Raw genomic sequence first — 13,698 nt, forward strand, 5'->3', positions numbered from 1 at the left:
AGTTTCAAATAGCTGTAATGATTCATAAAAAAAGATCATGCTACTAGAAACATCTCAACTCAATTTTGTTATGAGTTTCCAGACTCATTTGACAAAATAAATTTTCTTTGTGTCATGTACTTTTCTGGATTTAAATAGTGACACACTATTAATTCATATAATATGAGAGTTTCACATTTACACTAAAATTTTAGCGGTGATATATCAAACTGAAAACCTTATACCTAGGCAACTCACACAATCCTTACAGTGCTTATCTGTGTGTGTGTGTGTGTTTGTGTGTGTGTGTGTGTGTGTATATATATACACACACACATATACACACACACACACACACACACATACATATATATCTCCTTTGGAATTTAAGTAAACAACGATAGCACACCTAAATCTTTATCTTTTTTAAAAGAATACATATATACAATTCACAGAAAGCAGTAACTTCATAAGACAAAAAATACTTTTATAAGACAGAAAAGCAACTTTAAGACCTCTAAACCTATTCTTAAGGATTTTTACAATAATAATAATTTACTGAACTTGTATGCCACCCAACTCTCAATGACTCTGGAAGGCTCACAACATGGCTTTGATGTATTATTGTTTGTGTAGGGCTCTTGTCTGTGTGATATGTAAGATTATTTCAGTCTGGGCTATCTGATTGATTTAATGTTTTTATTTGTTTTTATGGTTTGTCCAGTTTTGTATTTTATCCAGAGTCCATTGGAGTTCAGCAGCTTATATATTCAAATAAATAAATAATGGTAATAATATTCTTCCTGTTAGATAAAACTTGTTTCATAAAATATATTACAACTTACATGAGCTACTAAGTAGAAACCATATATGCAATATCAATTAAGTAAAACTATTTGCTTAACATTTTACATACATACCAGTAATCCATAGATTTCTGAAGAACTTCGCACTTTGGGAAGCATTTCCATTGGAATTTCAAAAAAACTAGAATTGTTTTTAAAAAAATAGTGTGAATTCTTCCTTGCTGGTAAAAATTAGAAGTTTTCACTTCTTTTCATTTTTTGTAATATGTCTGATACATTTGGAAACATATCAGATTATATCAAATCATTTATTATTTAAAATTCTATATTTATAGAAAACAATACAAAATTTACCTTGGTATACATATACATATATATCCGTATAAAATATAAAAATGTACAAGAAATCTTGATTTGGTAATAGATCAGCAATAAAACAAGAGTCATTTAAAATAAAAGGAAAAATATACGGTAGTTATTTTAAAATATATTAAAAAGGCTAGAGTTAATACTATGATACATTATGCAGACTACAGCACAGTACTTGGCTGTGGTCAAGGCAATAAAATCAGATTTATTTTGAGAAAAAACAAACTGGAATGTTTTGTAAAGAGTGGAAATAATAATTCCTGGCGAGCATCTTCATAGAGATGCAATACAGTATTCCATCTATTCAATTATTCCTCCACCATATGCACATAGCCTCTGTTTCAAGGGGATATTTTGTTATCTTCCTTCAGTAATGGCTGTTGAGAGGACACTGAATCTGGCTAAGAAAAAGGTCCTTCTGAATTTTGGGATTGTTATGCCACTGAGATATCCAGCTGGCTAGATATATGCAAAAAAGCTAAACAAGTGTTTCTGGGTAAAGCTGGAAAGTCCGCTTGCATCAATGGTCTGCTGTTTGAGATCAGCTACTCACATTCATAGCCCATCAAGGTATTGGGTAGCCATGAAAAGATATAAAGTTGCAATTTAGCATAAATTGCCTGGCTCCAGGAACATTGGAAACTGTTAATAATAATCAAAGGGGCCAGAATCAAGATCTTTAGCTAGAAGGCAAATAGAACAAAAAAGGGATAGAAATAGGCAAACTGAAAGGATATAGCAGATAGCAGTGTAGAAATTGTGCTCTCTGCCTGGCAATTTTTCCAGGTGACACTGATAAACATAATCTGAGTGTCCTTCTAAAGCACAGGTGTCAAACTTGGGGCGTCACGTTACCGTTACATGACATTTCACGATGTTTTTCCCATTTGCAGAGCTGGGGTGGTTGTAGCCTATGCGTGATGCACCCGGCCCATGGGCCACCAGTTTGACACCCCTGTTCTAAAGGGAACAATAAAAGTGTAGATGGCTCAGTGATTCTAGTGAGCCATCTTTGCAAGAATGTCCTTATGGTTCTCTCCACAGAAAGTTCTGAGGCCAATAAGCTGTTAATTTTAACAGCTGTTAAAATTAATTATTCTGTTTACTCTTATTTTTAAGAAAACCAGGTTAAAGTTTTAATCTGACATGTTAAACACAATTTTTATTTATTTGTCAAATTTATATGGCCACCCACCTCATACAAAGTGACTCTGGGAGGCATACAATAAAACCTATTATTTCAAATATGTAAAAATAAATTACTTACTTGCAAAGCTCATCATCCCACTCTAATGAATGAATGTTAAACAACATTGTCCTACTGGCGTTGGTTACGTCAGTGCAATGAATACCTCCATTTTTTCCACCAGTCAAACACTTAAATGAATGAATAAACAATTTTGATCATTACTGCATAACTGGAAAATTAAGAAGAAATAGGCAAGCTACATTTTTTACAAAAATTAACTATAAGAAAATAATCTCTCAGGTACAATGTTAACCTAGTATGTTCTGTGTATGTGTGTGAGAGAGAGGAGGGAGGAACCAACAAGATAGATGCCATGTAGGTTAGGACTACTTTACCGTAATAGATATACTAATAGAATCTTGCAAGTCTGAATGCACTTCCCATCTTATTTTATCTTTATGTGATCTAAGTAGGGGCTTGTCTTAGATGTTTTCTCAATTTTTTTTTCTTGGCTCAAGTTCCTCTTTTCAACTCTGTGATTGTATGTGAAAATGACCTTGGGAGATGGGAGATAAAAATATGCTGGATAGGAAATGATAAGATAAGAGAGGCATAGATTTCAGAATGCATAATGGGCAGAGAAAGAAACTCCTCAGGCTGTAAAAGAGGCACAAGGAGATTTGTATTATCAGACTTTCACGATTCTGCTAATGTATCTTTATGATTAAGTAGAATTAGCTCATCTGGTTGTGTTTCCTATATGATCTTCATGGAATGCTGATAGACTGGTGCCTTAGTGGCTGTTATTCTCTTGTCCTTTAAGGCCATTATCTATGCCTGCTACAGTATGTGATGAGAGAGAGAGACAGAGAGACAGAGACATAATTACTCTGTTAATCTGTAATTATGTAGCTGACTTCAGTTCTTATAACATCAGTTCTTAAAGACCTTAACATTTTAAAGTTCTACTATTAAACATGGATTATATTAGATATAAATGCCTAAAAGATGGCATAACATGCTAGGATCTTTAGCTGTATAAGAGAAATTTTTCTCATTTTTTCATCATATATTTACTCGATGTATAGAATAAATGGATATCTATATCTAAATCAGAATTCCCCAAATCTAGGTAAATTACCTAAATTTTGTAAACATTGTTTTTTGAGGGGATAAAACATGAACCTATTACAAAATCACAACAGGGATATTTAAATTAACTGAAAGTGTTTTACCTATATTGAGTAAAAAGGATCTTTGATAAGCAGTTTTGGGTAATGAAGGAAAAAGCACTAATTTAGAATATTACTAAACCCAACTTTATTGCTTTTCATCAATGCTGAATGAATGTGAGAGCATAATTTGCATTCATTACTAATTTATTCTGCTAATAATATTTTAGACAGTCTATAAATGAATACTAATGTTCCTGAGAATATGACAAAGGAAATTTAAATTTAATATGACAAAGATATCTAAGGGGCCAAAAGAATTGACCCCCTAGAGGAAAAAGAGAGATAGAAACATGTCACTCATAGGAAAAAAACCACAAACCTAGTATAAAATCCCTGTCCAACCCAACCCACTTTGAAAGCAGCCCCATTGGTGCTAGGCAATTGATTTCATGGACTCTCCCTGGAAGAAAACATGCAGACACATAGAAAAGAAATATCATTAAATATCCCTAAAAAGGTAACACCATCAAATGCTTCTGTGATTGATAGAAAAATATCCCAAACCTCCTTAGGAAAAAAAGGCAAGTGTTGGTGATAGGAAATTCAATTCTCAAGGAATAGAACCAGCCATCTGTAGACCAAACAGTCAATACAGAGAGGTATGTTGTCTCTCTGGAGCTAAAATCAAAGATGTGGCTTAGAACCTAACCAAAATAATAAAACCCAAAGATTACTACCCTTTTCTTCTACTACATGTAGTAACAAATGACACAAAAAAGACTTGAAAACAATAAGTCAAGGGCTTAGGTGCATAGGTAGTTTTTTCATTTATACTGCCAATGAAAGGACAACATTCAGTAAGAGAATAAAGAATTCTAGAAGTGAACCACTGGCTAAAGGGTTGGTGTTTCTAAAACATTTTTTGGATTCCTGGACCATGGTCTGTACTATCCCCATGATGGACTTCTGCCAAGGGATGGGCTGTGCCTCAACAAAGACTAGGAAGAATGTTTTTGGAAAACAACTGGCTCAATTTATCAGGAGGGCTTTAAACTAAAATTGAGGGGGGGGGGGTGACCAATCTTTAGGATCTCCAGGATCTAATTCCAAGCAAAAACCCCTAGAAATAATGAAGTAAGGAGGGATGGGAAAGAAGGCAAACACAAACATCAAACAGGAGATATAGGAGGCATACCCAGAATCAGACATAAAGATCTCAAGTGCCTATATACAAATATACAAAGTCTGAGGAACAAACAAGGTGAACTTGAACTATTAATACATGAAGGTAGATATGATATAGTTGGAATAACAGAAACTTGGTGGGATGAAACCCATGACTGGAACATACTGATAGAAGGATACAAACTGTTCAAAAAATCCAGACCCCCATAAAAGAGGAAATGGAGTTGTACTGCATATAAAGGACCACTATATTGCTACAGAAATACATGAAACAAAAGATGAGAACCTCCTAGAATGCATATAAAAGAAGAAAAGAATGACATGAGTTTGGACTTTTGACTTACTGAGGGAAAGCCCGGAAATCTCAGATTTGGGTTTTCCCAGATATGCCTGTATACCTACTCTAATAAATGGGAGCTTTGAGAAATGCCTGTCTCTGAGTTTTCACTGGAATCTGGATTTTCTGGAATGCTGACAGCACCCCAAAAGGAGGCTGTCCGGGGTGCTGACCCCAGCACTAACCTGAAACTTGGGCAGTGTGAAGACTCAGCAAAGATGGAGGGGAGGGGAGATCGCAGAAGGAGAACTTATCAAGACCTGGTATTCTTCTTCTGAAGACGTGGTGCAAACGCTTGAAGCTATGGAGCCGACACAAAGGCTAAGCACTCAGCCCAAGGAGATGGATTCTTGGAAAAGTTGCCAGTCTGATCCAACTCCAGAGATGGGACTGGAGGAAAGACCACCTGAATATCGTTCCAACTCCAGCCCAATGCAGTCAATCCACGAGCCTGAATGGAGGGATGTGCGAATTTTGGGATCTGACAACTCCCGAGACTGGAACCTCTGCCTTATTGCCTCCGTCTTGAAGCCAATTGTTGACAGGGCTCCTAGAGCGTTTTGAGCGGCTTGACATGGGAAGTTATGGACCACGGTCCCAACCTCCTCAAGTGAGATGGAGTCTAACAACCCACATTCACTTTTACTGATCCAGGATCTGGTAGCAGAAGAAGCATGGCATCGACACTCTTCTACTAAGCCAGAGATGACTGACAGACTGGCTCGGTGCAACAGGATCAAGCAGCAGGAGGGAGACAGCAGATGCAACCGGCATCAGGAATGCTATGACTGCCCATTGCCCCACCTCGCCAACCTGCGTTCATGCTTCCCACTGCAGAATGCATCCCCCGCAGGTTGGAGATTCTATCCCAGCCATGGGTGGATCTAGCGCCAATGGACCCCAGCACCATTTACTCCACTTTGGGGGGGGGGGGAGGAAACACCATGGGCCCAATATGCCCCAACAATCCCGACACAGCAGTGGGATCTGATCCAGCAGCCAGTTGTAGCCCCCCCCATTGCAACTCAACACCCAGCACAGCAGCCAGCCCCTGTCCATCTGCCTGTCACAATCCAGCAGCCAGCAACAGCGCTGCCCCAGATTCCAGCTGAGCCGCCGGCGTTTCTCCCGCCACCCCAACAGGTCAGCAGCGCCCCAACAGGTCCCAGCCATGCTGCCTACCACAGCATACCAGCAAGCCCCTGCCCTGCCACTAGTCGCTGAAGCAATTCCACCAGCAAGACAACTGCCACCACAGTTTAGAGCAATTTTTGATGGTAAACCTGCCAAAATGGCTTATTTTCTCAGCCGAATCTGGGCTCATATAGACCGATATGGAGAACAATACGAAACAGGTCAAGATTTAGTATCAGCGATCACAGAAGTGATGAATGTAGGAGACGCTTCTGACTGGGTAGCCCAGCTGCACAATGAGGGGGCTGCTGAACTAAATGATGCTGAGTGTTTTATGAATTGTTTCGGGCCAGATTCGAACCGAATCAACGAAAACGAAGCCACAACAAAATGATGAAGCAAGGTAACCGACCCATAAAAGACTTCATATGAGACTTTAGATGGGTTGCAGGGAACCTTGGACATTGGCCTGACAGAATATTCCTGCACTACTTTAAAGAGGCCATCAATCAAGAAGTCAGAAAAACCTGAGAGGGCAGGGAGCTGACATCGCTATGACACGACATGCAATCTTGGAGCTCCAGGATTGCTGTCGATATCTCTGCTGCTGGATGGTCGTTTTGGACCTAAACCGTCCCGTAGAGACGGTGATAGAGAAGGGCACATCCTGCTGATCTCAGGGACATCGCAAAGTCCCTAATTGATCCAGGAGAAGCTCTTTTTTCCAGCAAAAGAGAAGCAGCCATTGAAACTGCAAAAGGTTGGGACAGCTCCTGAATGGAAGAAAAGCAGGAGAGAGTATATGTCAAAATGGTAAGACAAATTTTTACTATTAGAGAAGAGAACACCCAAAAAGACTTGGAGTAAATTAAAATTGGACAGACGAGAGCAAGAGGCGAATTAAGCTGAAATTAAACTTAGCGTGTTATCTTTTTTTAAAATTTTGCTTTTTTATGGATGGAACTTTTACGAATGCCTCTTACTCTTTAAATTGGATTGGTTTCTTTTTTCCCTCTTCTTCTATTTTTCCTCTTTTTTCATATTTGTAGATTATGATTTTTTTTCTTTTTACAACAATGCTCGGCTGGATTGTTTGCTTTTAAGCACTTTTTTTTCTTTTTTAAATTCGGAATTTAAAGAGAGGGGTAGAGGCAAAAAGAAGCAATACTTCCATCTAGAGGCTGGAGGGTTGGAAACCTTTTTTTTAAAAAAAATTCCTTTGAACATTCGACTCATATCTAATACTTCAAGGCTCTTGATTTTATTTATTGAAAGAGATAGTGGGAAGAGTACGGATTGTTTATGCAGGTGCTCTTCTGGAGTACTAGCAATAGCTGGACTGGAGTGAAGAGAAAACCTTGACTTGAAAGATAATAATAAACTTGTTTGAAACTTAACAAAAAAGCTTTGGGTGTCTTAGTGGCAGTGTTTATAACCTGGAAGAATGGCGCAACATGAAGAAGAAAAAGAATTAACATTGCAAATGATTATGTTTGAAATTCAAAAACTACAAATAAGTACAAAAAATATTGAAAAGAGGATGGAGAACATAGAACAAAAACCAGAAAAAATAGAGGGAAGAGTTGAGAACATTTATAAAACAATGATGAAATTTGAAGATAGAGTTCAAAAAATTGAAGAAAAATATGAACAAAGTGATAAGAAATTTTTTGATACTGACAGCAAATTGAGCGTGGTTGGAAACAACAGAAGTGGAATGTTGAAAGGAGAGATTAATGAACTGGAACTCTATTTCAACCCAAAACATGGAAGAAGAAAAGGGAAAAAATTTGGCAGAAACAATGAGAGAAATTCTGGCAGAAGCACCGGTGGTAACCAAAGGCAAGCGGATGGAAGGAACAGATGGAGGGTTTCAAGCCTTTACAAGATATGCAAGGAACAACAAAGTACCAAGAGAAGTCCACATAAGACTTATCAAGAAAGCAATTAGAATGCAAATACCACAAATGGCAAGAAATATAGGACTGCACTACTACTGGAAGGATACAGGATGAAAAAATGAAATGTTAGAAAAAAAAGTAAGTTAAACTTAGTTAAATTTAGAGTATTATGTATAAAATAAAGTAATAATAGTTATAGCTAAAAATGATTAATAATGAAAATAATGCATATATATATATATATATATATATATATATATATACATACACACACGATTGATAATATGAAATTTTATATAAATTGCAAGTGAGGACTATGGAAAGGATGCTTAAAAGCTTTGTTATAAAAGATAAATAATTCTATATAGAATAGAACTGGTTAGTTTAGAAATGGGAAGGCATCGTGAATTAATAAGATTTGTAGTGCGCCAAAGATGTTAGAATCTGTCACATTAGGCCTTGACAAATGAGCCCCTAACATTAAATGGGAGGATGGATACCAGAAAATCATAATTGGCATCGGCCCACTACCCCCTGTCCCTCCTGACATGAGGCTGCCAAACAATAGGGGCCAAACGCTAGAGACAGCCGCCACCATGTCAGACTTGCCTCCAGGTGAACCCAATTCCTAAGGAATATAGAGACTTAGCTGAGGTGTTTAGTGAGGAGGAATGCAACATCCTCCCCTCTCATCGAGCCACTGATTGTGCCATCGAATTAGAACCTGGGGCTAAGTTACCAAAACCAAGAGTGTATTCCATGATGCCCGCCAAAATGACTGAATTGAGAAAGTACATTGATACCAACTGAGCCAGAGGGTTCATTGAGACTGCAAAATCTAGAGTGGCAGCCCCAGTATTTTTTTAAGAGAAGAAAGAAGGGGGGGCTTAGATTTATGCATTGATTTTAGGGATGTCAACAGAATTTGCATACAAAATACATACCCTCTATCCCTAAGGAAGGACTTGCTGAATCATTTGTTAAAAGGCAAGATTTTCATGAAGCTAGATCTAAGGAAGCCTATTACTAAGTCCGCATAAAGGAGGGAGACAAATGGAAAATGGCTTTTAACTGTCCACTGGGCAGTTTCCAATTTCGAATCATGCCTTTTGGTGTTCAAGGGACCCCTGCAGTATTTATGCAACATCAATGAGGTACTACATAAACACCTGTATAAGGGGGTCCTGGTTTACTTGATGACATTCTCATAGTCAGCGAAACTTTGGAAGAATATGTCAAGCTAGTCAGACAAGTGCTGAAAAAGCCTTTAGTTGCCAAACTCTATGCGAAGCTGTCAAAATGCAAATTTCATAAAGAATCTTTAGACTGCCTGTGCTACCGAGTATCTATTCAAGGGATTGAAATGGATTCTGGAAAGATGAAGGCTGTGCTAGATTGGCAACCCCCACAAACACATAAGCAACTTCAAAGCTTCCTGGGTTTTGCAAATTTTTATAAACAATTCATCCCTTCCTTTGCTGAGGTAGTGTTCCCTTTAACTGAGTTACTTAAAACAGGCCCGCCTCCAATCAAGCCAAAACCTAGCCAACCTCTTGCTTGGACAATGGACTGTCAAAAGTCCTTTGAACATTTAAAGCGCCTGTTTGTGGCACAGCCGATCCGCCAGCATCCTGATCCAAATAAACCCATTACAGTCCAAGCCGACATTAATGACATGGCTGTAGTGGCTGTTCTACTCCGAAAGAACTCTCAAAACTAATTAACACCTTAATGAACACTGAAAACAGATGGGTGGTCTGGGAGAAAGAGGCTTTTGTGGTGTGGTGGGCTCTCTTATCCTGGCGACATTTTCTACAGGGGGTTAAGGAGCATTTCGAAGTGTTGACTGATCATGAATACCTTGAGGCTCTGAAGAACCCTCAGAAACTTTCCCCCAAACAAGTTTATTGCGCTCAGTATTTTAAAAGCTTTAACTTCAAACTAAAATACATTTGGGGGGGGTAGCATCCAGCCCCTCCCAAGACAGGACTGGTTCCTTTGTTCAAGACTTCTTGTTGGGCTTTGTTCTCATTGCGGTTTTAGTAAATAAGGTTTTTGTGACTGACTTTTGCTTTAGACTTCTCTACAGGACTTCTCTACACCGGACACTTGATAACTTGATGTGCTGGATTTCTGGAAGCGATGATGCATCGAGTCTGACATCCTTCATCGGAACTGGGCTTTGCTTAGTGACAGGGGCATGGTTTCAACAACTGTCAGGCTCAGTCCTTGCAATGAATGCATGAAGGTCAACCCAGTCTGGATGCTACCTCCACCCTATGAGAAGAGGCGTCTCAGGTAAGGACCAACACCCTTTCCAGATGTGCCTGTATACCTACTCTAATAAATGGGGGCTTTGAGAAATACCTGTCTCAGAGTTTTCACTGGCGTTTGAGTTTTCTGGAATGCTGACATTAAGAAAAAAAATAGAGAGCATCTGTCTGATCTTGATGAATACAAATCACTGGGATCTGACAGACTACACCCCAGAGTTCTACAGGAGTTGGCAGATGTCATCTCAGAACCACTGTACCACATATTTCAAAAATCCTGGAGCACTGGAGAACTACCAGAGGATCGGAAAAGAGCCGATGTGGTTCCCATGTTCAAAAAAGGGGGGGAAATAGACCCAGGAAACTACAGACTAATCAGCCTAACATCAATATTTAAGAAGATACTGGAAATGATAATAAAAAATAGATCTACCAACGTCTAGAAATGAGTAAAGTAATAACTAGCAATCATCTCGGGTTTGTTAAAAACAGATCATGCCAAACCAATCTTATTTAATTCTTCAACCTAGTGACTAAATTAGTAGACCAGTGAAATACTGTGGACATAATATAGACTTCAGCAAAGCATTCAAAAAAGTAGATCACAACCTATTTCTTGGTAAACTAGAAAAAAGTGGGATAGATAGCATCACCACCAGATGGATTCGTAACTGGCTGACAAACCATACTCAACTAGTAGTCCTTAATGGGTCTACATCTACATGGAAGGAAGCCAGCAATGGGATACGGTTCTGTTTTAGGCCCAGTACTCTTCAATATCTTCATAAACGCCTTATATGAGGAAATAGAAGAGGAACTTACCAAAATTATAGGTAATACTAAGCTGGCAGAAATAGCTAACAGATTAAAAGATAGGCTCAAGATACAGATGGATTGTGACAGACTTGTGACACTGGGTCCTATCTAACAAAATGAAATTCAATACACAGAAAAGTAATTTACACCTGGGCAAGAAAAAACAAAAGTACACATATAGATTGGGTGAAACCAGGCTTAATAGCAGTAACTGTGAAAGAGATCTTGGAGTCTTTAGTGGACAACCAGCTAAATATAAGTTAGCAGTATGCAGCGGCAGCCAGAAAAGCCAATGCAATCCTAAACTGCGTTAACAGAGGGATACAATCAAGATCAAGTGAGGTATTAATACCACTCTATAAAGTATAAGTATAATCTTTATTGTCATTATACTTAAAAACAACAAAATTGGTTTTAACCTCACTGGTGCAAAATTATAACAGAAACGAAAAAAGAAAGAAAAAGAAAAAGAACTAGAGTGTGCATGGAGTGATTGTGGTTGTATTTAAAAGTCTCATAGCCCAAGGATAGAAACTATCTTTAAACCTGTTTGTTCGGCTGGCTATACTTTGATGCCTTCTGCCTGATGGTAGAAGTGCAAAGAGACACTGACCAGGGTGTGAATCATCTCTGAGTATCTTCCTATAAAGCCTTAGTAAGGCCACACCTAGAATATTTCATCCAGTTTTGGTCACCGCACTATAAAAAAGATGTTGAGAATCTAGAAAAAGTGCAAAGAAGAGCAATCAGGATGATTAGAGGACTGGAGACTAAAACATATGAAGAATGGGCATGGCTAGTCTAGGACCACATGATAGCAGTGTTTCAATGTTTGAGGGGCTGCCACAGAGAGAAATGGGTCAAGCTGTTTTCCAAGGCACCTGAAGGCCATACAATGAATAATGGATGGAAGCTGATCGAGGAGAGATTCAACCTTAAAATGATAAATTTTCTGACAGTGAGAATAATCAACCAATGGAACAGCTTGCCTTTGGAAGTTGTGGGAACTTCATCACTGGAGGTTTTCAAGAAGAGATTGGACTGCCATTTGTCAGAAATGGTGTAGGGGCTCCTGTTTGGGCGGGGAATTGGACTAGATGACCTATAAGGTCCCTTCCAACTCTTGTTAATTTGTAATCTGTAAATTTGACTTTTTCTTGAATAGTTTTTAAGGATGTTAAAAATAAGCTGAGGAAGTATAGAAACCAAAGAAATTGTTTTATTTATTGTATACTGTATATTGATACATACCCATATTAACCATGAATCAACAGTACCAAAAAGAGCTCTCCCTTCAAGAACTGCTTGCCTGATCTCTTTCACATTGTCCAAAAGCCAGCGTAGCTTCACAGCACTGAAATATGTGCTAAGAGGGAGACCAGTCCTACTCTGCAAGGTTGAAAGTTAATCAGTCATAATGTGTAAACATCTACAGAATAACAAATCTACTAATCCACTTCATTTTTTCTTTAATTATTATTATTTTGGTAGCTTTGACTCAATCTGCATTCCGATCCAAGTCAGCTTTGGGAATGTTTTGGGAGTGGTTTGACATTCCTTCTTTCTGCAGCTGAAAGAAAGTGACTGACTCAAAGAAACCCAGTTAGCTTCACACATATCTTACAATCTCCTACTTTCTTTAGTATCTTTAACCACTATATTAAATCAGTTCTCCTTTTTTCATTAGCATGAGCATAAAAAAGAATCATTTGCACTGTGTAATTACCAAACATACTCTAATTATTCTAAGGTCAGCTTTTACCTTAAAAAAGGATTTATTCTTCCCTGGAATCCTTTTAAGAAGTCTTTCAACAGTAGATTGAGTTCTTAGGTCAAGCCATACTAGAATCCAAAAACAAGCATTAATATTAGTAAAAAAATATTTAAGGAATGCATTGAATGAATAGAATAAGATTCTGAATTATTGAATAGGTCTCCATTGACAACCTTCTCAAAAGCATCTAATATAGTTTATATAATTTGTATGTCTTCCTGAATGATAGGAATCTTATTCAACAAAGGAGAATTAAGATTAGTTTTTTTAAATTGTTACTTTATCATTGTAAAACCATGCTTCTTCTGATTAAGCTAATTAATTTCAGTTCTAAATAAATTATTTACCTAACAAAAATGTTTAAAGTACAATGAGTAAGTCTACATCACTTAGTAATTTATCTAACCAAATGCTTTTCAAATAAAAACTAAATTTCACAAACCAAATAAAATAAAAAATTGAGTAGACATTTTAAAACAGAGAAGAATAAAACCACAAGTTGTTTAGATATGAACAATTCAGACTTCTGAATTTAAATTACAAAGTTATACTAGAATATATTTCTTCATTTCATAAGTCTATTCTTAGCCCATATTCTTTTAGAGGAGCTTTATTCATTCGGAGAGCATCCCCTGGGATCTAACCCACAAAAATTGGATGTGCCCACACCAATTCTATTATAGCAATTTATGCTTAGTTACCTATGCTTAATTAATGTATTTTCTTTGGATATTAGCATTTAGTTCTGTCAATGCTTGCA

The 13,698-nt window shown here is 37.7% G+C and overlaps 1 protein-coding gene across 5 annotated transcripts in view; it reads right to left on the reverse strand.

Annotated features, from left to right (window-relative positions):
- The window catches only part of GK (glycerol kinase), a 112,323-nt gene that overhangs the window by 68,209 nt on the left and 30,416 nt on the right, over positions 1-13,698 (reverse strand). For all 5 annotated transcript variants that reach the window (XM_032219567.1, XM_032219568.1, XM_032219572.1 and 2 more), the window contains exons 5-8: positions 12,927-13,006; positions 12,416-12,553; positions 2,422-2,531; positions 900-966 (exon numbers count right to left, since the gene is read on the reverse strand). In XM_032219567.1, coding sequence (XP_032075458.1) covers positions 900-966; positions 2,422-2,531; positions 12,416-12,553; positions 12,927-13,006 — 395 coding nt within the window. The remainder of the gene's footprint in view (positions 1-899; positions 967-2,421; positions 2,532-12,415; positions 12,554-12,926; positions 13,007-13,698) is intronic.

The sequence above is a fragment of the Thamnophis elegans genome, chromosome 6 (assembly GCF_009769535.1).
Source record: "Thamnophis elegans isolate rThaEle1 chromosome 6, rThaEle1.pri, whole genome shotgun sequence".
NCBI lineage: Eukaryota > Metazoa > Chordata > Lepidosauria > Squamata > Colubridae > Thamnophis > Thamnophis elegans.